This window comes from Suncus etruscus, chromosome 6 (assembly GCF_024139225.1).
Source record: "Suncus etruscus isolate mSunEtr1 chromosome 6, mSunEtr1.pri.cur, whole genome shotgun sequence".
NCBI lineage: Eukaryota > Metazoa > Chordata > Mammalia > Eulipotyphla > Soricidae > Suncus > Suncus etruscus.
Window position 1 is genome coordinate 41746923 of NC_064853.1, and position 24503 is coordinate 41771425.

Genomic DNA, 24503 nt, shown 5'->3' on the forward strand with positions numbered 1-24503 from the left:
CAGATGATGGATGCATCTGTGTACACAGTGGGTTGGTTGATTTAATGACCCCACTTGCCCCTGGCATCAATCTATGATAGATGGGTTGCCCCAAATTCCCCAGGGGTTATGTTCCATCATGGGCAGAGAGCTGGAAGAAACATTCAGAATGGAATAAAGGCAAAAAAAATTTCTGCAGAAGCAAGTAAACTGCATACTATGTTTGAAGATATAATTGCAACTATTTCTATTTATACTGAATTGTGGATGTGAGACATGAATCATAGACTAGATCAACTTTTTCCCCCCTTTCCCTTCTTTTCTCTGATCTTGTTGACACTTGAGTTGTGGTGCTGGCAAGTTTTTTGCTGTATTCAGTGGGAATTGCATGCTTTAATTGTGGTATGGGGGTCACAGGTATCAGTGCAGTCCAGTTAGAATCCAGTGCATGGATTTAGGCATCAAATCCAGGCATCAAAGGAACTCACTTGTGCAAGAAAGGTAAGAGCTTTACCACTGATCCATTATCTGGACCCAGGATTTCAGGCTTTTCTCTGAAAAATCACAAGTTTATAGGAATAGTTATAATTTTTCTGTTAAAATTTTAGTAATACATGAGCACCATAAAATATTTAAGTAGACATGAATGTAAAAGTGAAAGTTCTCTAAAATAAGTCAGTCTTACTAAAGTGGTAGCTGCATATAATTGGGCACATCTGTAAAAGATTTCCTTTTATTCATATTCAGATATTTTATTTATTAATTTTTTGGTATTTGAACTACACCCAGTGATGTTCAGAGCTTACTCCTGATTCAGCACTCAGGGATCTATCCTGGGGGTTCTTTGGGGACTATATGGGATGCAGGAGATAAAACCTGGGTCAGCAGCTTGTCTGCCGTACTAAAGCTCTGGCCACAGATATTCCCTTGTTATTTTTGTTATTGTTGTTGTTTTTGGGTCACATCTGGCAGCGCTCAGGGGTTACTCCTGGCTCTACGCTCAGAAATCGCTCCTGGCAGGCTCAGGGACCCTTTGGGATGCCGGGCTTTGAACCACACCGTCCTTCTACATGCAAGGCAAATGCCTTACCTCCATGCTGTCTCTCTGGCCCTACACTGTTCATTTTTCTTTTCTTTTCTTTTTTTTAAAATATGGAACGCTTCACGAATTTGCGTGTCATCCTTGCGCAGGGGCCATGCTAGTCTTCTCTGTATCGTCCCAATTTTAGTATATGTGCTGGCGAAGCGAGCACTACACTGTTAATTTTTATAGCTATCATGTTGTTTTTTGTAAAAAAGATCATTACTAATCATTTCTAGTAATGATTATTATTATTTTGGTGCCTATATGGGTGACAGAAAGTCTAGGAACTTACACATGCAAGGCGTGGGATCTATGATCCAGTCATCTTCCCAAATCCACTCTCTACTTCTTCACATTTCTCTTAGTACTATCAAAGCTAGGGATATTTTTGTGATTATTTATTATGTGTATAGCTTTTGTGAATTGTTCGGGTTTTTTTGTTTGTTTGTTTGATTGGTTGGTTTTGCTTTGGGACCACTCTGATAGTACTTAGGGGCGACTCCCAGGCTGGTGTCCACTGTTGCCGGACCTTGAAGTTACAGGGACGGAATTTAAACCTCCTGCCTTGGAAGCAGCTGATCCAGGACGGACCGATGGTGGTTCGAATCCTGGCATCCCATATGGTGCCCCAAGCCTGCCAGGAGCGATTTCTAAGCAGAGATCCAGGAGGAAATCCTGAGCACCGCCTGGTGTGACCCAAAAACGAACAAAACAAAACAAAAAAACAACTAACTCCTGACATGAGATATATCCTGGTTCTTGGTGTTGTCTTTTGATTCGTGAATATTTCTTTGTGACTAACCAATATTCACTATTTCACATATTAAGACATTCTCCGTTTATGCTTCTCTTTGAGCATTCACACTTTTACACAGGCAAGCTGGTTCATCTTTCCCTGTTATTTCTGGATTCCTTGTTATGCTGAGAAGTACATGATCCTTGCAAATATTATATAGTTTCCTTCTGTATTTTATGTTTAACCTTTTTTTTTTTATTATTTGTTTGTTTTGGGTCACACCCGGCAGCGCTCAAAAACCCACACAAAATTCTGTTTTGTGAGGCCAGAGCATAGCACAGCAGTAGGGCATTTGCCTTGCGTGTGGACCATCTAGGACGGACCCGGGCTCTACGCTCAGAAATCGCTCCTGGCGGGCTCGGGGGACCATATGGGATACCGGGATTCGAACCACCGTCCTTCTGCGTGCAAGGCAAACGCCCTAGAGCGGTGCTATCGCTCCGGCCCCTCGTAGCGACTTTTTTCACGCTCCAGATTTCAGGAAGCGCAAAGCAGGGCACTAGACCAGGAAGTGACCCTCCGCAGACGCCCGACGCCACGCCCACCCCCAAGTCTCGCGAGAGATGACGTCATCGAGAGCGACGGTGTTCGGGGTCGTCGCGCTCCTTACGTCACTCGCACCTTCCCTCCGCCGTGCTGTCTCACCGGGACGGCCATCCGTCCGTGTAACCGGCGACTTTCGCTTCTTTCTCCAACTTGCAAGCTCCGCCACCATGGAGTACCTCATCGGCATCCAGGGCCTCGACTATGTCCTGGTCGCCTCCGACCGGGTAGCCGCTAGCAATATTGTCCAGATGAAGGATGGTGAGAGGAAGCCTGGGAGGCCTGGCCGGGCCTAGGCGTGGGACCCATTGGGAGGGAGTTGGTGGCGATTTGGGGGAAGATCTGGGAGGTCTGGAGGTGCCCCCCACCCACCCCCTAAATTGGCCTTGACACTCCCTGCTGCCCAGGTTTGTGTCGAAGCGAGAATGAGCTAAAGAAGTGAAGTTTTTAAAATGTTGAAGCTTGCTGGGCACCTGGTGTCTGCCCTGCCCCTTCACCCCCTTGCCCAATCTCTGCCGAATTTCCTAACTGTTAACGCTGCTAATGAGGTTAGTTTTGCTGGCAGCTTGGAATAACATCCTGAAGTGGATCTAGGGCGCTAGGAAATAGCCTTTTTTTTTTTTTTGTCTGTGTCTCCCCTTCTTAGTACAGATTTCCCCCTGTCCTGGATGCCTACTTTTTCTAGTATTTTTTAAGTAGTAAGTTGTGTTAGGTGACTGGAGTTCTGCCCGTGTTTTTGCTTTGTGACTAGATAGAAGTTATTTTGCAATGCATAGATTACTTCATCTGTTCGGTCAGATTAGGAATAACAGCCTCATTCACTTTTGCAGAGGATTGGATGAAATACTTTGGTGCACATGCGTTTTGTCCCTAACTTGCATAGTTTCTCCATGGTCACTTCTCAAGGAATGTATTTGAAAAGATTCTGATTGTTAAAAAATTTATATTAGGGGCGGGAGAGATAGCATGGAGCTAGGGCGTTTGTCTTGCATGCAGAAGCATGGTGATTCGAATCCCAACATCCCATGTGGTCCCCCAGGCCTGTCAGGAGCGAGTTCTGAGCGTAGAGTCAGGAGTAGACCCTGAGCGCTGCCGGGTGTGACCCAAAAACCAAAAAATAAATAATATTTTTATATTAAAAAAATATTCTGAGAGTTGTCCAGAGCTATAACACAATGGTAGGGCGTTTGCCTTGCACCTGCTGACCCGGGACGGACCCAGGTTCGATCCCCAGAATCCTGTATGGCCCCCTGAGCACTGCCGGGTATGGCCCACAAACAAACAAAGATTTTGATGAACTATAGACTCTAAGATTGTGTTTTTACGGTTGCTCATAGACACATTAACATTGAAAGTAGTTTTTGCCCAGTTGTTTTTTTTTTTTTTTTTTTGGTTTTTGGGCCACACCCGGCGTTGCTCAGGGGTTACTCCTGGCTGTCTGCTCAGAAATAGCTCCTGGCAGGCACGGGGGACCATATGGGACACCGGGATTTGAACCAACCACCTTTGGTCCTGGATCGGCTGCTTGCAAGGCAAACGCCGCTGTGCTATCTCTCCGGGCCCTTGCCCAGTTGTTTTAATGTTCATCTGACAGTTAGGTTTTGAACACCTGTATGTGCCTTTTACAGTGTTGCTGAAAGGAAGCAAAAAAGGATGAAGTAGACCTTATCTTAGTGTAATAAGGAATTAGGATAGTTATAACACAAACAGAAAATGAAGCTGTACATGAAAAGTACCACCAGACTTTCCATGTGGTGTACAAAGAGGAGGAAACTTTTTAGGTAACATAAAAGTAAAGTCTGGGGGCCAGACAGATAGCACAGTGGTAGGTAGGTAGGGCGTGTAGGGCGTTTGCATTGCACGCAGCCGAACAGGATGGATGATCCCAGCATCCCATACGGTCTCCTTAGCCTGCCAGTAGTGATATCTGAGCATAGGGCCAGGAGGAACCCCTGAGCACCAGGTGTGATCCAAAAACCAAAAAAAAAAAAAAAAAAGTCTTCTGGCTAAAGGAATTAGGGAAAGCCTTGAGGGTTGATTTTGTTTTTTAAACTATAGTCCAGCTCTCCAATAGTCTGAGGGACAGTGTACTGGTCCCATGTTTAAATTTTTTGAGGGCCCCTGGTTTAAGAAAAGGAAGATGATTACATTTTGAGTCTCTTAGAGTATAAGGGTAAAAGGGTTTGAAGCTAGAGTAATAATAGTGCAGGGGTTAGGGTGCTTGCCTTTTCATGGCCGGCCTGGGTTAAATCCCTGGCACTCCATATCCTCTTATGAGTCTACCTCCGTTTAGAAAATAATGCAGATGTTTTGAAAAATTTTTTTCTTGTTTTGTTTTGTTTTGTTTTGGGGCCACACCCGGCGGTGCTCAGGCGTTACTCCTGGCTGTCTGCTCAGAAATAGCTCCTGGCAGGCACGGGGGACCATATGGGACACCGGGATTCGAACCAACCACCTTTGGTCCTGGATCGGCTGCTTGCAAGGCAAACATCGCTGTGCTATCTCTCCGGGCCCGAAAAAAATGTTTTTCATTTAAATATTGATATTTTAGGAAATACTGATGAGAAAAAAGGTGAAATAAAACATCTCTTATTCTTGCCATAGCAAAAAGTTAGGTGACTGTGACATCTAATTTCTTGCTTCTTTTCAGCACTCTATTGTATAAGAAAGTTTGCAAATTGACAGTTTTTTAAATCTTCTATAGTCTCCTATAGCCTATAACAAGCAAAAGTGTTCATGTGTTTATTTAGTAATTTCTGGGAAGTTTGAGATTATTTACAGGAATATTTTTTTTTCTTTTTTTTTTTTTTTTTTTTTGGTTTTTGGGCCACACCCGGTAACGTTCAGGGGTTACTCCTGGCTATGCGCTCAGAAGTCGCTCCTGGCTTGGGGGACCATATGGGACGCCGGGGGATCGAACCGCGGTCCGTCTCCTAGGCTAGCGCAGGTAAGGCAGGCACCTTACCTCCAGCGCCACCGCCCAGCCCCTTGTTTTTTTCAATGTCTAAGAAGCTATATTACCAGTATCTGTAACTCTCAAATACTTGAAAAGTATCTTGACAGTAGCATTTTATTCTTTAAATTCTATTAAGGGATTTGGATGAGTCAGTAGCTTTCAAATAGGAAACTTGTCTCCTAGGGAAAATTATTCAGCACTATTTGAAAAATGAAAAGTGAAAGTGAGAGTAAAAGAGGTTTAGGCTTTATTGTGCAGCGACATTTTAATTATAGTTTTCTTCCTTAGGCCCTAATTGCTATACGAATATTTATCTGCTTAATCTGAATGACTCTACTTCAACTAGATAAGATTAGAATATTTGAGGGGAGGGTTAAGGCATTTTAATTTAAATTTACTTTATTTTTTATTTTTTACTGTGCCTAAAGGCAGGCCTCACAGATAGGAGCAGTGCAGTCTGCCACAGAGCCTCAGTTGCATCCTCTTTAGAGAGATACTTACTAGATTGGTTAGCATGAACAATTTTTTGGCCACATCTGGCAGTGCTTGGGATTTAGACCTGGTGTGTGCTCAGGAATCATTTATGGTGGTATTAGGGATCTATCTGGGATCAGTTAATTGCAAGGTATAATATCTTATCCCCTTAACGTATAGTAACTCTCTGGCCCCAGTATTAATATTTGTTAAAACATTTTGCTTGGGAGGCCAGAGTGGTTAGTATGGAAGGAAAGGCACTTGCCTTGCACACAGCCAACCTGGGTTTGATTCCCAGTATCCCATACCGTGCCCCTAGTCTTCCTTACCCCAAGTCAGACAGGAATAATTCATGAGTGCAGAGCCAGGGTGAGTACTGCAGAGTGTTGTAAAATTTTTTATTGTTAAAAGCCAAAAATTTGGGCCGGAGAGATAGCATGGAGGTAAGGCATTTGCCTCTCATGCAGAAGGTCATCGGTTCGAATCCCGGCGTCCCATATGGTCCCCCGAGCCTGCCAGGAGTGACTTCTGAGCATGGAGCCAGGAGTAACCCCTGAGCACTGCCGGGTGTGACCCAAAAAAAAAAAAGTTAAAAGCCAAAAATTTTAAAAACAAAAAACAAACGTTTTTCTTGGGCAGTAATTTAAATTTTCTCTTTGTTTTGGAAATGGGGTTAGTTAACTTTTTTTTTTTTTCGGCCACACCCTTTTGATGCTCATGGGTTACTCCTGGCTAAGTGCTCAGAAATTGCCCCTGGCTTGGGGGGACCATATGGGACGCTGGGGGATCAAACCGCAGTCCTTTCTTGGCTAGTGCTTGCAAGGCGGACACCTTACCTCTAGGGCCACCTCGCTGGCCCCAAATAAATTTGTTTGTGCCTGCACGGAAGTAGACTATGGTGGTGAGTGGGAGATAGAGAATACTCAATGCATGGGTCGGGAATCGAACTTGGGCCTCCCACGTGGCAGATGAGAATTCTGCCACTGAACCACCCATGTACATGGGGTTAGTTAACTTTTTAAAGTGATTTATATTCAGTTGATTTGAGGGAGGTCCTTTTTGGGAAAGACCTTTTACTTTTAATTAAAGCACTTTCATAGATGTATATGTTTGTATAAAAGTAGTAACTAACATTTGTAGTAGTAGAAACATTGTAGGCCTTGATAATGCTAATCAAAAGATAATGACCACTGACATAAAATTTCTTCATTTTTTTCTTATTTGTTCCTAGCATTTCAAAAACCTTCAGATATAGTTAAGACAATTTAATTATTTTTATTTTAGAATTTTTTTTGTTTGGGGCTACACCTGACCTGACTGACAGTGCTCAGGGCTTACTCCTTCCTGGCTTGAATTCAGGGATAACATCTGGCAGGACTCAGGGGATTATATGGAGTCCTGGGATTGAACCAGAATTAGCTGTATTGTAGAGCAAGTATCTTATGTGCTGTTTGCTCTAGCCCCCTTTAAGTATTTTTAATTTTTGGCTTCTATATATATTTCCCAAATGATATTAACAATAAAAAATATGCTGAGTTTAGCATGGAAAGTAACTCTTTAGTACCGTGATTATTAAAATATAAGAATAATAATTAGTAAAATTACCTAATAGAATATTGACAAAACTTTTTAGGTTACCTACATAGTTGTAAATTTTGGATGAGATAATTTCTAACATTGTTTTTTCTTTGAACAGACCATGACAAGATGTTCAAGATGAGTGAGAAAATTTTACTGCTGTGTGTTGGTGAGGCTGGAGATACTGTACAATTTGCAGAATATATTCAGAAAAATGTGCAGCTTTATAAGATGAGAAATGGTAGGTACTAGAATGTATCTTTGCTTGGGGCCTTATCTGATCAATTTTGAACAGAAAAAATGATATTTTGTACTGGAAATTCTACACAAAAGCAGGCCTTTATGGTCCTCTTTTTTGTTTGGGTTTTTTTGTTTTTTTGTTTGTTTGTTTGTTTGTTTTTGGGTTACACCTAGTGGTACTCATGGGTTACTCCTGGCTCTGCACTCAGAAATCGCTCCTGGCAGGCTGGGAGACCATATGGTATGCTGGGATTTGAACCACCACCCGTCCTGGGTTGGCTGTGTGCAAAGCAAATGCCCTACCACTGTGCTATCTCTCTGGCCTATGTATGGTCCTATTTTTATAGAAACTTACTATTTATAAAACCTGAAGTAGGGGGCCGGAGAGATAGCATGGAGGTAAGGCGTTTGCCTTTCATGCAGGAGGTCATCGGTTCAAGTCCCGGTGCCCTATATGGTCCCCCGTGCCTGCCAGGAGCAATTTCTGAGCCTGGAGCCAGGAATAACCCCTGAGCACTGCCAGGTGTGACCCAAAAACAACAACAAAAAAAAAACAAAAAAACAAAAAAAAACCTGAACTAGTTTTTTTTTTGGTGTGTGGAGGGGGGCTGTTTTTCAGTCACACTTGGCAGTGCCCAGGGACTACTTCTGGCTCTATGATTAGAAATCACTCCTGGCAGGCTCAGGGGACCATATGGGATGCTGGGATTCAAACCACTGTCCTTCTGCATGCAAGACAAAAGCCCTACCTCCATGTTATCTCTCTGGCCCCTGAGCTAGATTTTTGATTCCAAAAATTTTCTCCAAATTTTCTTTCCTTTTTTTTTTTTTTTTTTTTTTACTTTAAAGAAAATGCATCACATAGTTCACATAGTTGACCATAATACATTTATTGCTAGATATGTGAAAGTGAAGTTATTGGGGAAAAAAAAAAACAGGAAAAGGCAGAGAATAAAGTTGTTTTTTTGTTTTTTGTTTTTTGGGTTTTTTTGGTTTTTCGGACCTCACTTGTTAGATGCTCAGGGGTTACTCCTGGCTACGCACTCAGAAATTGCCCCTGGCTTGGGGGGACTATATGGGACACCGGGGGATCGAACCGTGGTCCTTTCCTTGGGTAGCACTTGCAAGGCAGACACTTTACCTCTAGCGCCACCTCGCTGGCCCCAGAGAATAAAGTTTTTAAAAGAAAGAAGAAAAGTACAGTAGCAAGCACATTTGTGAAAACTGTTTATCTCCAATAAAGTCATTAATACAATGGCAGAAGTCTTAGTAAGCTCTTGTTGTTAGCTGTCCATTCTGTTAAATTGGTGTTCCTGAAGGTTGGTCAGATTGATGTCCCTCAGGTGAATTGTAGATGGGCTATGAGACGGGGGCCATGGGAAAACCATGATTCTGGGTGATGGGAGGAAGCAGGTATGGCTGGCAGAATAGGGGAGGGGTTTTGCCCCACCCTCTCCTTCCAAAGTGACCAGCTTTCTGCTGTCTGGGCTGGTGTACTCATGACCTTTAACAATTGTTTTACATGAAAAATTTTATAGTAGAAAAGAACACAAATTTTTGGTAGATAAATCCAATTCTTGGAGATGAGCATGCTAATTAATACCACACTTTTTGGGGGGTTTGTTTTTTGGTTTTGGTTCATACCTAGTAGTTTTGGGGATGTTCAGATCAATGCTCAGGGATTTCTCAAGTGTATTGGGGTAGGAGGATCAGTGCCTGGGATCAAATCTGATGCTTCTGTATGCAAAGTGTTAGATATTTCAAAGGATGTCTGAATCTTACATGGGGTGGGGGAGGCCCACACCTTGTGGCACTCAGGGTATACTCTTGGCTCTGTGCTCATAAATTTCTCCTGGAAGGCCAGGGAACCATGTAGGATACCGGGGACTGAACTTGGGTTGGTCCCATTTCTGCTGTATGCAAGGCAAATGCTTTATCTGCTGTGGTATCACTCTGGCCCCAAAATATCTGAATCTTAACTAAAATACCTAAATTAAATTTCATTTCTATTTGAGAGGTCATAGAGATAGTATAGCAGGTAAAGTGCTTGCCTTGCATGTGGCCAAACCTGGGTTTGATATCTGTACTCTATATGGTCCCTGAGCATCTCCATGAATGATCCCTAAACATAGAGCCAGGATACCATTTGTATGGCCCCAAGTAAACCCACACAAAATTCTGTTTTGTTGGGCCAGAGTATAGCACAGCAGTAGGGCATTTGCCTTGCATGTGGACCATCTAGGACGGACCCGGGTTCAATCTCTAGCATCCCATATGGTCTACCTGACTTGCCAGGAACAATTTCTGAGTGCAGAGCCAGGAGTAACCCCTGAGCACTGCTGGTGTGACCCAAAAACAAAAGCAAAAAAAAATTTCTATTGTTATTTATATGATAAGTCACTATCACTTTTTTTGGACCTTTATTTTCCTTTTCTTCAAAATGAGTTTATATTAGTAATGAATAATACTTAGAGAATGATACTTTCTTTTTTTTTTTTTTTTTTGGTTTTTGGGCCACACCCGGCGATGCTCAGGGGTTACTCCTGGCTGTCTGCTCAGAAATAGCTCCTGGCAGGCACGGGGGACCATATGGGACACCGGGATTTGAACCAACCACCTTTGGTCCTGGATCGGCTGCTTGCAAGGCAAACGCCGCTGTGCTATCTCTCCGAGCCCAGAGCTGATCTTTTTTTTTGTTTTTTTTGTTTTTTTTGTTTTTTTTGTTTTTTTTGGGCCACACCCTGCGTTGCTCAGGGGTTACTCCTGGCTGTCTGCTCAGAAATAGCTCCTGGCGGATGATACTTTCTAAGCTTGAAGTCATGTAATTGTAACAAATTTACTATACCATAAAGAATTCTGCCTTATCTCTGGATTTTTTTTTCTATTATGGTAGTTAGATTTTTCTTTTCTTTTCTTTTCTTTTTTTTTTATTTTATTTTATTTTTGGTTTTTGGGTCACACCGGCTGTGCTTAGGGGTTACTCCTGGCTCTAGGCTCTGAAATCACCCCTGGCAGGCTCGGGAGACCATATGGGATGCTGGGATTCGAATCACCGACATTCTGCATGGAAGGCAAACAAACGCCTTACCTCCATGCTATCTCTCCGGCCCCAGATCTTTTTCTTTTTTCTTTTTTTTTTTGTTTTGTTTTGGTTTGGTTTGGTTTTTTGGGCCACACCCAGTGACCCTCAGGGGTTATTTCTGGCTATGAGCTCAGAAATTGCTCCTGGCTTGGGGGACCATATGGGACGCTGGGGGATTGAACTGCAGTCCATCATAGGTCAGACATGTGTAAGGCAAACACCTTACCACTGTGCCACTGCTCCAGCCCTTTTTTCATTGTTTTTTTAAAACTTATGTAGGGGCCAAAGTGATAGTACAACAGGTAGGGCATTTGCTTTTCATGCAGCTGATTCAGGTTAGATATCAGGCATCCCATATGGTCCCTGAGCCTACATAGGTGCGATTTCTGAGCACAGAGCCAGGAATAACCTCTGAGTGCTACCAGTATGGCCAAAACCTCCCCCAATTTTTTTTTTTTTTTTTTTTGATTTTGGGGCCACACCCGGCATTGCTCAGGGGTTACTCCTGGCTGTCTGCTCAGAAATAGCTCCTGGCAGGCACGGGGGACCATATGGGACACCGGGATTCGAACCAACCACCTTTCGGTCCTGGATCGGCTGCTTGCAAGGCAAACGCCGCTGTGCTATCTCTCTGGGCCCCCAATTTTTTTTTATTTATGTAGATTTTTTTACTTTTTTTTTTTTTTTAGAGCCATACCTTTTTGTGGTTAGGGTGAACTCCTGGCTATACTCAGAGATCATTCCTGGTGGTGTTTGGAGAACCATAAGAACCATATGTCATGCCAGGTATCAAACTGTTTCCACTATATGCAAGACAGGCACCTCACCCTTTATACTATCTCTCTAGACTTGATACTTAGAATATTTATGAAATATTTTGTTAAGTCTCTGGGCCTAATATACTTATAATTTTTTAACTTCCACTTTTGTCTTTCTTTTCTGACCATACCCAGTGATATTTGAGGGCTGCTTCCAGCTTTGTGTTTGTGTTATCATGTGGTGATCAGAGATTGAGCCCAGGACTCCCACATGCAAAGCTATCCCTATTAATAAACTTTAGGGCCAGGAAGTAGTGCAAAAGCACAGCAGATAGGACATGTAACGTGCACTCAGTCAGTCCTCGGAATCCCATATGGCCTGCCAAGCATGCCAGGAGTAATTTTTGAGCATAGAGTCAGGAGTTAACCTAAGCATGACTGGGTATGGCCCCAGAACAAAAACAAATAAACAAACAATAAACTCAAGGGCCATAGTGCATGCTTTATAGGTGGAACATTGTATGAACCGTAGAGCACCAAGAGAAACCTCAAGCACAAACTCGTAGTAACACCTAAGCAACTTTGGGTGTGGTCCTAAAATCAGAAAGGAAAAAAAAGGGCCGGAGAGATAGCATGGAGGTAAGGCGTTTACCTTTCATGCAGAAGGTCATCGGTTCGAATCCCGGCGTCCCATATGGTCCCCCGTGCCTGCCAGGAGCAATTTCTGAGCACGGAGCCAGGAAAAACCCCTGAGCACTGCCGGGTGTGACCCAAAAAAAAAAAAAAAAAAAAGGAAAAAAAAAACAAATCTACTGGGAAAATACTCCCTCTCAAATACTATTCCTCAGACACAGGAAAATTTATAATGATTCTTTCATAGGAAGAATCTTACTTGTGGGGTCGGAGAGATAGCGTGAAGGTAGGGCATTTGCCTTGCAGAAGGACAGTGGTTCGAATCCCGGCATTCCATACGGTCTCCCAAGCCTGAGTGTAGTGCCAGGAGTAACCCCTGAGCACTTCCGGGTGTGACCCAAAAACCAAAAAACAAACAAACAAACAAAAGAACCTTACTTAGTTAACTTTGGTAAGTACCAGTCTGTTCTCTCAAGATGATCTGAATTGGGGCTGGAGAGATAGCATGGAGGTAAGGCGTTTGCCTTTCATGTAGAAGGATGGTGGTTCGAATCCCGGCATCCCATATGGTCCCCTGTGCCTGCCAGGGGATATTTCTGAGCATAGAGTCAGGAGTAATCCCTGAGCACTGCCAGGTGTGACCTAAAAATCAAAAAGAAAAAAAGATGCTCTGAATTTATTAAGGTGTTAGATTAATAATGCAAACATTCTTTTTCTGTGGTTAGTACTTTTTAAAAATAATTGTATTTATAATATTATCTTTTTTATTTTATTTTATTTCATTTCAGGTTTTAGTTTATTTCCGCCACTCCTAACAGAGCTCAGTGACCTTATGAGAAAGATTTGTTTTTGCCTTTTTCTTTGGGAAACCACAAATTGTTAATGAATGAATTGCTGGATTAAGATAGGATTTGTAGGGGCCGGGAAGGTGGCGCTAGAGGTAAGGTGTCTGCCTTACAAGCGCTAGCCAAGGAACGGACCGCGGTTCGATCCCCCGGCGTCCCATATGGTCCCCCCAAGCCAGGGGCGATTTCTGAACACATAGCCAGGAGTAACCCCTGAGCGTCAAACGGGTGTGGCCCAAAAACCAAAAAAAAAAAAAAAAAAAAAAAGATAGGATTTGTAGGACTGGAGATATACTATAGGGGTTAAAGTGTGTTTGTCTTGCATGCTGCTAACCCTGGCTTAATTCCTGGCACTACATGGTCCCTCAAACATCGCCAGGAGTGATCCCCATTCCCCAAATAAATCACTAGGTATGGCTGTTAGACATGTTTTATGGCCAGGAATTTATCTCAATGCTAACTTGTACTGTATCATATTTGTTGCATGGAAAGAGAGATAAGATGTAGATAGGAATGTACCCCTTTAGTTCAGCAGGTAGGATATTTGCCTCACATGCAGCCAACTGTTCTTTGATCCTTCCTACCCCATATGGTCCCCTGAGTCTGCTTGCCAGGAGTGACCCCTGATCATAGGGCTAGGAGTAATCCTTGATCACTGCTAGGTATGGCCCAAAAGTTAAAAAAAAAAAAAAAAAAAAAAAGAGTGCTTCTTTTTTGAGGGAGACTGGGGCCCTCTGGATTGGGTCACACCTAGCAAAGCCAAGGGCCTGCTCCTGACTGGTCAGGAATCATTTCCTCAGGGACCATTCTTAGTGACAGTCAGAGGACTGTTTGCAACACCAGAGATTAGACCTGTGTTAGGTGTATACAAGGCAGGCTCCATACTTGTACTATACTATGCTTTCCATTTTCTTTACGTAATGTACTCTGGATATATAAAGAATGTGTAGACTTCAAAAACTGGAGTAGTGGAATGGAGTAGTGGAATGATTTGGATACTGTTATTCCTTCTGCTTTACTTAAAATATTTGTATCTCTCTACCAATAGGTTATGAATTATCTCCTACAGCAGCAGCTAATTTTACGCGCCGAAATTTAGCTGACTGTCTTCGGAGTCGGGTAAGTAATATAGTGGATAGTTGTTTTGGTTTTTTTTTTGGTTTTGTTTTTTTTTTTTTTGGTTTTTGGGCCACACCCGGCGGCGCTCAGGGGTTACTCCTGGCTGTCTGCTCAGAAATAGCTCCTGGCAGACACGGGGGACCATATGGGACACCGGGATTTGAACCAACCACCTTTGGTCCTGGATCGGCTGCTTGCAAGGCAAACACCGCTGTGCTATCTCTCTGGGCCCTATAGTGGATAGTTTTAAGAACAAAAACGGTTTGGACTCTGGAGATAGCTGTGGGGACTGGGGTGCATGCTTTGCATATGGAGTCCTTGAGCTTGGTCCCTGACATCATTGTATGCTCTTCAAATACTAGAGTGACTTAGTACTGCATCATTGGATCACTGCGCATAGCCAAGTCAAAGTGTGTCCCAAAGTGATCCCTGAGATTTCCCCTAAGTACCACTTCAAATTCTCAACAGGAGGGGAAAAGAGATCAGAAAAATTATCTTTCTTTTCCTTCTACAATATTGTTTTTTTTTTTTTTTTTTTAATTCTGAGCCCTTTCCATTAGTGCTTTTATTAATCTCTTCGGGATTGTTTTTTCTTTACTGCTGTGTTTTTTAGTTAGAACCCAGAGGGGAAAAAATACTTGCAGAAAATTTGGATGAAGACCTCTGACAGTCTTTAAATTTTTCTTTCATGGTGTTTCCATAGCAAGCCATGTTTTTTACTATGATAGAAGAATATGTAAGAAAATAACACTTTGAAAATAAAGCACCACATTCATTCTGACAGTTTTCTCTATCCTTTGACTTTTCTTACCAAAGCACACAAAATTGTTACTCATGAGTACTTTCTGGCCCTTTTGCTATTTTTATTCATTAGCATTATGACAAAGTATACAATAGTTAAGGACTAGATATGTAGTATGTACCAAGAAGGTTTATATGATTACTAAAAGTGTGTGTGTATGTTGTTGTTGTTGTTGTTGTTATATTATTCTCTTCCTTTGGGAATTTTGTAATGGAGCCTTGCCTCATGACCTTACCCCTGTGCCTGTTTACTCAACTATGAAATCAAGATAACTTCCTAACCAACCCCACAGGATTGCTAGGAAAATGAATGCTTGTAAATCATAATAATTAACATTCATAGAACTTTTGCCCAAAGCATTTTGTTTAATAATTTAATCTACTCACTCTTCTACGGAGACACCAAGTAGTTAAATCTCCTTCACTAATATGGAATGAAAGGCATAGAGTGCAAATGGACATAGAAGATTAGAGCTACACTGTGATAATCATTTGACACTTTTGTTCAGTGTAGTTTCTTGGTTTCCCAGTAATATTTCTAGAACGGGGTCTTCTTTCACTTCTTTTTTTTTTTTTTTTTTTGGTTTTTGGGCCACACCCGGCTATGCTCAGGGGTTACTCCTGGCTATCTGCTCAGAAATAGCTCCTGGCAGGCACGGGGTACCATATGGGACACCGGGATTCGAACCAAGCACCTTTGGTCCTGGATCAGCTGCTTGCAAGGCAAACGCTGCTGTGCTATCTCTCCGGGCCCGTTTTTTCACTTCTAAATAAGATAAATGCAGTGTGCATAGAAATTTGTTCATAATTTTTGTTTTTACTATAATCTGGCCCTCAAGGACAATGAACTGGCCCCCTCTTTAAAAATTTGAGGACCCCTGTAGAACATCAGTGTTCATCTTTATAAAGTGATAGTAATTTAATTTGTACTTATTTGAGATGAATTATAGTAAATCTAGTGCAAGTGTTCTGTGGTGCTTTTTTGCAGTGTTGGGATTATATTTATTTTTAAAATTTTATATAGATCTTTAAAGCAATTTGTTTTCATTTTGTTTGTTTCTGGACCACACCTGATGGTACTCAGGGGTTACTCCTAGCTCTGGGCTCACGAATCACTCCTAGTGGACTTGGGGGCCATATGGGATGGCAGGGACCGAACCCAAGTCTTCTGTGTGCAGGCAGACACCCTACCCACTGACTCGCTCCAACCCCAGCAAGGTATTTTCTAGTAGATAAAAATACTTGTTGAGAACTCACTAAGTCGGGGCCAGCATGGTGGTGCTAGAAGTAAGATGTCTGCCTTGCCAGCGCTAGCCTAGGACGGACCGCGGTTCGATCCCCCGGCGTCCCATATGGTCCCCCCAAGCCAGGAGCGACTTGTGAGCGCATAGCCAGGAGTAACCCTTGAGTATTACCGGGTGTGGCCCAAAAACCAAAAAAAAAAAAAAATAGAGAGAGAACTCACTAAGTCGACTTTTTGGGGGAAGTGGGGACAACTATTGGGCCACACCTGGCGGCCCTCCAGTTATTTTAAGAAACAAGTTTTTTTTTTTTTTTTTTAATCTGGAAATCACACAGTATTTTATATTCTATGTTTTGGTTACCCTGGTCATCTGCTTTTAAGAAATATTATGTGGGGCCGGGCGGTGGCGCTAAAGGTAAGGTGCCTGCCTTGCCTGCGCTAGCCTTGGACGGACCGCGGTTCGATCCCCCGGTGTCCCATATGGTCCCCCAAGCCAGGAGCAACTTCTGAGCACATAGCCAGGAGTAACTCCTGAGCGTTACCGGGTGTGGCCCAAAAACCAAAAAAAAAAAAAAAAAGAAATATTATGTGAGGGGCCAGAGTAATAGTGCAGCGGTAGGGCGTTTGCCTTGCATGCAACTGACTGACCCAGGACGAACCTCAGTTCGATCCCCGGTGACCCTTATGGTCCCCGAAGCCAGGAGTGATTTCTGAACTTATAGCCAGGAGTAACCACTGAGCGTCACTGGGTGTAGCTCAAAACAAAAAATAAAGAAAAGAAGTATTATGTGGTCTGGAGTGATAGTGCAGCAGGTAGGGAGTTTGTCTTGTACATGACTAACCCAGGTTTGATCCCCAGCATCCCACATGGTCCCCCAAGTCTGACAAACTGATTTCTCATTGCAGAGCCAGAAGTAACCTTTGAGCACCACTGGGCGTGACCCAAAAAAACAAAAAATAACACAACAGTAGGGCATTTCCCTTGCAAGCAGATGATCCAGGACAGACTGGTGGTTCGAATCCTGGCATTTCATATTGTCCCCTGTGCCTGGCAGGAGCAATTTCTGAGTGCAGAGCCAGGAGTAACCTCTGAGCACCGCTGGGTATGACCCCAAAACCAAAAAAAAATTATGTAACCCCAAAAATCATGTACAAGATGATATTTTGAGAAAGATACCAATTCGTGTAATTTCCATTGTAGTATATTGTTAGGATTTTTTCTGTTAATAGTGACCAGAGAGATAATACAGGGGTGAAGGTGCTTGCCTTGCACGTGACTGACCCTAATTTAATTCCTGGCACCACATATGGTTCCCCAAGCACCAGTAGGAGTAATCTCTGACCTGAGCACAGATCCTGAGTTTCAATACTGTCCCACCCCCACTATCACCACCAATAAGAGAAATTTTGTTCTATTTGATTAGACTGTGTTTAATTTTTCATTCTGTTTTGTTTGAGGGCCATATCTAGTGATGATCAGAGGTTAATCCTAGTTTTGCACTCCAAATTACTCCTGGCAGTATTCAGAAGACCTGATGGGATGCTGGGGATCAAATGAGTATGTCGCAGGCAAAGCAAGCACCCTACCCACTGTACATTGCTTTGGCCCATACTGTGCCTAATTTTTTAAACAAAATTTTATCATTGGTATGCATACACAGTAATATGTATATAAATATAATTTTGGGGGGGTTGGGCCACACACAGGGGCTCTCAGGAGTTACTCCTGTCTCTGCGCTCAGAAATCGCTCCTGGCAGGGGTCCATATGGATGCCAGGATTCGAACCACCATTGGTCCTGGGTTGGCCGCTTGCTTACAAATGCCCTACTACTGTGTTATTTCTCTGGCCCCATAAATATAATTTATATACATTATAGTTATCTTTATATATTTTTTTTTTGTTTTGGGACCACACTCAGCTGTGTTCAGGGCTTAGGCCTGACTCTGCCCTCAGATTACTCCTGGCTGGGCTCTGGGGACTTTTGGAGAGCTGAGGATTGGAACTAAATTGGCCATGTACAAGGCAAGCACTGTATATAAACACTGTACTTTTACTCCAACTTGTGTTGTTCATAGAAATTTATTATTTTGGTGTTTTTTTGTTTTTTGTTGTTTTGTTTTGTTTTGGTTTTTGGGTCACACTGGCAGTGCTCAGGGGTTCTTCCTCCAGGCTCTACGCTCAGAAATCACCCCTGGCAGGCTCGGGGGACCATATGGGATGCCAGGATTCGAACCACTGTCCTTCTGCATGCAAGGCTGGTCACACCCAGCAGCGCTCAGGGATTCCTCTAGGCTCTACACTCAGAAATCACCCCTGGCAGGCTTGGGGAACCATATAGGATGCTGGGATTCGATCCACTGTCCTTCAGCATGCAAGGCAAATGCCCTACCTCCATGCTATCTCTCTGGCCCCATAATTACTCTATTAAGGAACTGCTCTTTGGCTTTTTAACAGGATTAATTTGAACATTTTGTAATAATTTATAGGAATAGTTTGCATGATGCTTGTTTAAAATTCTATGGCTATACAAGGGAGAATCAGTAATGGTGTATTGTTCACAGTGAATTAATGGCATATTGGTAAAGACTTTCTTTTTTTTTTTTTTTGGCTTTTGGGTCACACCTGGCAGTGTTCAGGGGTTACTCCTGGCACTGCTCAGATGCTCAGAAATCACTTCTGCCAGGCTCAGGGACCATATGAGATGCCGGGATTCAAACCACTGTCCTTCTGCATGCAAGGAAAATGCCCTACCTTCATGCTATCTCTCCAGTCTCAGTGAGGACTTTCTGAATGCAAAAAAATGATCCACTACAATCTCTGTTTTATATATGTGGAAATATTAGAATCAGCTACATTTGATATCCATGAGGAATGAATTTGTGACAAGGCTTTGAGTGGTGTTCAATACTCCTGACCAAAGTGTTCGAATAGAATCTCTCTGTTTTGTTTTTGTTGTCTTGGGACTACACCTGATTCTGATCAGGTTTTACGCCTGGCTCTGTACTCAGGGATCACTGCTGGTGAAGCGTGGGGGACATTAGGCAATGATGTAGATAGAACCAGGGTTGAGAGCAGAAACTATGGTTCAGCAAGTAGGGCATTTGCCTTGAGGTGGCTGATAGATGTTCAGTCCCCATCACTTTATAGGATCCTCTGCACCATGCCAAGAGTAATCCCTGAGTGCAGAGCCAGGAGTAAACCTGGAGTACTACTCTGTGTGTACACAGCTCCTGTGCTACCTTCCTCCCACCCCTTCACCTCCCAAGAATCAGGGTTTATTCTATGAAAATCAAGTGCCTAAAAGTCCTGTACTATCACACTGGTGCTTAGAGCCTTTTCTAAAGTGCTTGCTAATCTTTTCGTTATTGTTGTTGTTTGTTTGTTTAGAGCTATACTGAAAATGCTTTTAACAAGTAAACAATAGAAATAGTAAGTGGAAAACATCATCCAGCCTGGTGTATTTGTTTTCAGGTTTTAATTCAAGAAAACAAATCAGGAAATCCAGTAAGGAAGACCATTGTGGTAAACATTAGCTTTGGTTCATAAAGAATAGCTTAATTTTTCATCAGCTTCATATATTAGGGGTCAGTGAGAAATTTAATTTGAAAAGTGACTTCACTGTTACTGCCCACCAAGGTTTGAAAAGTAGTGGCATACTTGAAAGGGTCCTGTTTAAGATTTAGTTCTAGCTTTCCTGTTAGCTAGTTGGAAAAATCTTGAGAGAAAAAAAAAAATCAGATGATTGTTATGGTTTCTTCCAGCCTTTAGGTAGCATGATTTAAAGATCTGATGTGAGGATTATAAGCAGACCTTAACTTTTTTAGTGAAAAGAAAATAATTATGTTGGAAAGATTTCAGGTACTAGTTTTTCACAGAAGTGACCATAACTTACCTAGTGTTTATCAAAACTTATCCTAGTGCTCTGACCTGAGTTTGAGTGTTGTGAATAATGGGCATGTATTCCTATACTAGAATATATTCCTATACTAGAAGAATTCTGTCAGTTTGTGCCTTCTATTCTGACATTACCAGTTACTATATACTAAGGTTTCTGATTGGCTATCACAGAGACTTCATCTGTTTCTGTCAGTGAGATCATATGACCTTGCGAACAGATGGCTCAGGTGAAACCTTGACTTTGCAGGCCTTATCTTCTAAACATGACCACCCATTTGTTAAATGTGATTAAAATATCACTAACAAGGGCAATTTCACATGCTTTTTGGCAAATGTGGTTAGCAGGATGTGACATGACACAGCACTGCCTTCTTCCTCCATGTGCCATCTCCCTTGAGGCCTTGTCTCCCCTGCTCGCCCCCATCTCCCCTATGCCCAGGCTTGCCTTCCAGCTCACCTGCTCCAGATGGGTGGCACAGTGGGAGGACACTGGCACAGGCAGATGTGTTTATTTTCCGGAGACAAAATGTTGTGCTGCTGCAGATGGCAGTGCCTTGGAGCAAATGGCAGCCTTTGACACTGCTGCCACACAGGCTGGGCCTCTTGACAGACAGAGCTGGCTTGCTTTTGGTGGTAGGGAAATTGGGGGGGAAAAATCAAGATGTTCATTATAACACACATTGAGTTTCATTGCAAGCAGCAGTTCTTTATAGAGCAGTTTTCTTTCCCCACCAATCCTTGGTTAGCATGTGAGCTAACTGGATTTTCACTGTAGGCCGTAGTTATATGTCTGATAATTACTTTGTTTTTCTAGTCTTACTAGGACATAAATTAGAAATGAAAAATATATGGCTATATTTTATTATACTTATTGTAGCAATGAATATAATATATTGTAAAAACACATGTGCATTCCGGCCACATCTTATAGGAGTCTCTTAGGATTTGGAGTAGTTCAAGTCTGCACTATGGGAGTTACTACTGTTCTTATTTTAGTGGTCATTTTGTATTATTCAGAGGCCCTACACTCACATGCCTTGCAGATGAAATGCCTTAATTAATATAACAACACTTGAAGGTGTTTTTCTCCCTCAAAGGAGAAAAGGAAGAATTCTGACAGTTGCCCTTTTCAGCATTACACTGTCTTTGGAACCAGACTAAGTCCATTATGAAGACAAAGGCTTAGATGTTGGATCTTTACTTACATGAGTTTCCTAAGGAAAGAGATGACTTAAGATCCTTTCAGAGTTACTGGCTTTATCAAGAAACCTTTTTTTTCCCCTTAAAAAAATATGTGCTGTTTTTCCCAACCCTAGTGCTGATAGAGTTAGGAGTTTGCAGGTGTAAAGTCCTCCCTCCCCTTCCCCATCTCTCTCCAGGGGGTTGTATGTGAGAAGGTGTTGCTTTCTCACTCAGAGAGCATATATGTGCTATCCTGTTGGATGCCTGCTGAGAGCAGAGAGAACCCCTCTTCTAGTTTAATGGAATGAGCCTATTGGGTGGCTGAGATTGTGCAACCCCATAATGCCAAGTTTTCACTTAAAGTATCATTTCTAATTGGGCTTAATTTGTATTGTTTTGAAACCTGTATTTTGAAACGTATGTGGTTTGCTATTAATGTTTGGTTTGCTCTAGGAGTAAGTAATAGTGTCTTAGTAATAAAACATGGTTTTTTGTTTGTTTTGCCCACACCTAGAAATGCTCAGGGGCTATTCCTGGCTCTGTGTTTAGAGTATTCCTGGGATTGAACCTGGACCTCCTGCTTGTAAAGCATACACTTCTCTTATTGAACTGTTTCTGGCACTGAAACATGCTTCTATTTTGAAAATATTTGCCATTTCAAACATCCATTTACTTGGACTTTGGGGGGGGGGGGAGCGTTCACACCCGGCAGGGCTCAGGGGTTACTCCTGGTTTTATGCTCAGAAATCACTCCTGGCAGGCTCGGGGGACCATATGGGTTGCTGGGATTCGAACTGCCATCCTTCTGCATGCAAGGCAAACACCTTAACTCCATGATATCTCTTGGACTTTTTTACTGGTGTGGCCATTTACACACACACACACACACACACACACACACACACACACACACACACACCTACCCACCCCTGGTGTCTTGGTGTCTTTACTTGCTCTAGACACACACACACACACACACTTGTTCTAGACACACACATACACACACACTTGTTCTAGTCACACACACACACACACACACACACACACACACACACACACACACACACACACACACACCCCTGGTGTCTTGGTGTCTTTACTTGCTCTAGACCCAGATTTTACAAGGATATCAATTCAGGAACTGATCCCAAAAACTCTTGAGTTTTTTTTTTTTCTTTTTTTGATTTTTAGGCTACACCTAGCAACACTCATGTTATTCCTGGCTCTGTGCTCAGAAATTACTTTTGGCAGGCTCAGGACCAGGTGGGGTGCTGGGGATCGAACCCGGTTTGGCTGTATACAAGGCAAAAATGCCCTTCCTACTATACTATCACTCTGACCCCTTCTTGTTCTCCCCTACAAAATGAAGGGACAGTAGGATGTCTTTGGAGAGAGAAAGAATTTTTTGACTTTTTCTATTTCTTGTCCAGTGGTAGGTTTCTACTCTGTACATTAAGATGATCATATATATATTTTTTGCACTCATCTATGTATTATTTTTTTGTCTTTTTTTTCTTTTTTTTTTCCCCGCCCTCCCATCTATGTATTATTTTACTAAAATATTTTAAGAAAATAGGGGCCAGAGCAATAGCACAGTGGTAGGGCATTTGCCTTGCACGCAGCCAGTCCAGGACAGACAGTGGTTCGAATCCCAGCATCCCATATGGTCCCCTGTACCTGCCAGGAGCAATTTCTGAGCGCAGAGTCAGGAGTAACACCTGAGCACCTGAGTGCCGCTGGGTGTGACCCCCCCCCAAAAGAAAATAGGGAAGATAAAAAGAGCAGGAAAATGCAACACTGTTGTTAAAAAGTAAAAAATTATAAGTGTGCGTTATACTTTTGAGTGTAGAGAATAGATTAGAAAGAAAAGAGATGGAGAAGAAATGTCTCTAGATCATTCATAAATTGAAGAAACTTAACAGAAATCCATATTTTTCTTCCCAATGGCCTCTTCTATCTATGGTTTCTTTTGTTTTGTTGTTGCTGATGGGCTATACCTGGAGGTGCTCAGGGATTATCCTGACTCTGCACTCTGGAATTACTCCTGTTGGCGCTTGGGGGACTATATGGGATGCTTGGGATCAAATCCAGGTTAGCACTATGCAAGCCAAACACACTATCTATGGTTTCTTATAGCCAAGAAGTTCTCAAGTTGGTGATTATCATTCATTCAGCAAAACTATAGCATGCACTGTTTTCAAACTGAGGACAAACTTCAGTACATACCTTTAGATATGGAAAAAAAGAAGTAAGTAGTCACTTGTACTACAGTGACAACTGCCACACTAGCCATAGTCTGAGGTGTTTTGGAAACATCCAAACCTGAGAATTGATGTGTCAACTCTCTGAAAAGTAAAGGTAAAACAAAAAGGAAAACTGATATTCATGCATACCAAGAAGCTGTAGGAGGGGGCCAGAGAGAGTGCAGTGGTAGGGCATTTGCCTTGCATGCAGCTAACTCAGAAGGGACCCGTCCGATTCCCTGTTTTCCATATATTTCTTTTTTGTTTGTTTGTTTTTTTTTTTTTTTTGGAGTCACACCCAGCAGCATCGGGTTACTCCTGGCTCTATACTCAGAAATTGCTCCTGGCAGGCTCGGGGGATCATATGGGATGCCAGGATGCCGTCCTCCTGCATGAAAGGTAAACGCCTTACCTCCATGCTATCTCTCTGGCCCCTGTTTTCCATATGGGCCCCCAGCCTGCCAGGGGCAATTTCTGAGTGCAGAGCAAAGAGTAATCCCTGAGCACCGCTGGGTGTGGCCCAACAACCAATCAATCAGTTAATCAATAAATAAAGGGTTTTGTTTGTTTGGGTTTTGGTTTTTGGGTCACACCCGGCAGCTCTCAGGGGCTTCTCTTGGCTCTACACTCAGAAATCACTCCTGGCAGTATCAGGGGATCATATAAGATGCCGGGATTCCAACCACTGTTCTTTTGCAAATGCCCTACCACCATGCTATCTCTCTCGGCCCCAACAAGTAAATAAAGCTTAAAAAAATAATCTATTTAGATGTCAGATCGCCTTCGTCAGCTGCTTTAAAAATTTTTTTAATATTAAAATATATATATATTTATAAAAAAAGAAATTGAGTTTATTAAGCATGCTTTTCTAGTGATGTTTAGGACAGAGGCATAGTGTTTGAAACCTCCTAGTCAATTTATTTTATTTTTTGGTGTTTGGGTCACACCCAGCAGCACTCAGGGGTTACTCTGGGCTCTATGCTCAGAAATCGCTCCTGGCAGGCTCAGGGGACCATATGGGATGCCGGGAATCGAACCACCATCCTTT

General features: G+C 42.5%; 1 protein-coding gene and 1 non-coding gene across 2 annotated transcripts in view; one reads left to right on the forward strand and one right to left on the reverse strand.

The window, feature by feature from the left end:
* Positions 1-1125: 1125 nt before the first annotated feature.
* Positions 1126-1232, reverse strand: LOC126012972 (U6 spliceosomal RNA). The gene has a single exon (XR_007497312.1). It is a non-coding gene; the product is annotated as a U6 spliceosomal RNA (small nuclear RNA).
* Positions 1233-2474: 1242 nt separating this feature from the next.
* PSMB2 (proteasome 20S subunit beta 2) overlaps positions 2475-24503 on the forward strand; it is a 43090-nt gene continuing 21061 nt past the window's right edge. The window contains exons 1-3 of the mRNA XM_049775055.1: positions 2475-2663; positions 7529-7651; positions 14017-14087. Of these exons, the coding sequence (XP_049631012.1) occupies positions 2573-2663; positions 7529-7651; positions 14017-14087 (285 nt within the window). The 5' untranslated portion in view covers positions 2475-2572. The remainder of the gene's footprint in view (positions 2664-7528; positions 7652-14016; positions 14088-24503) is intronic.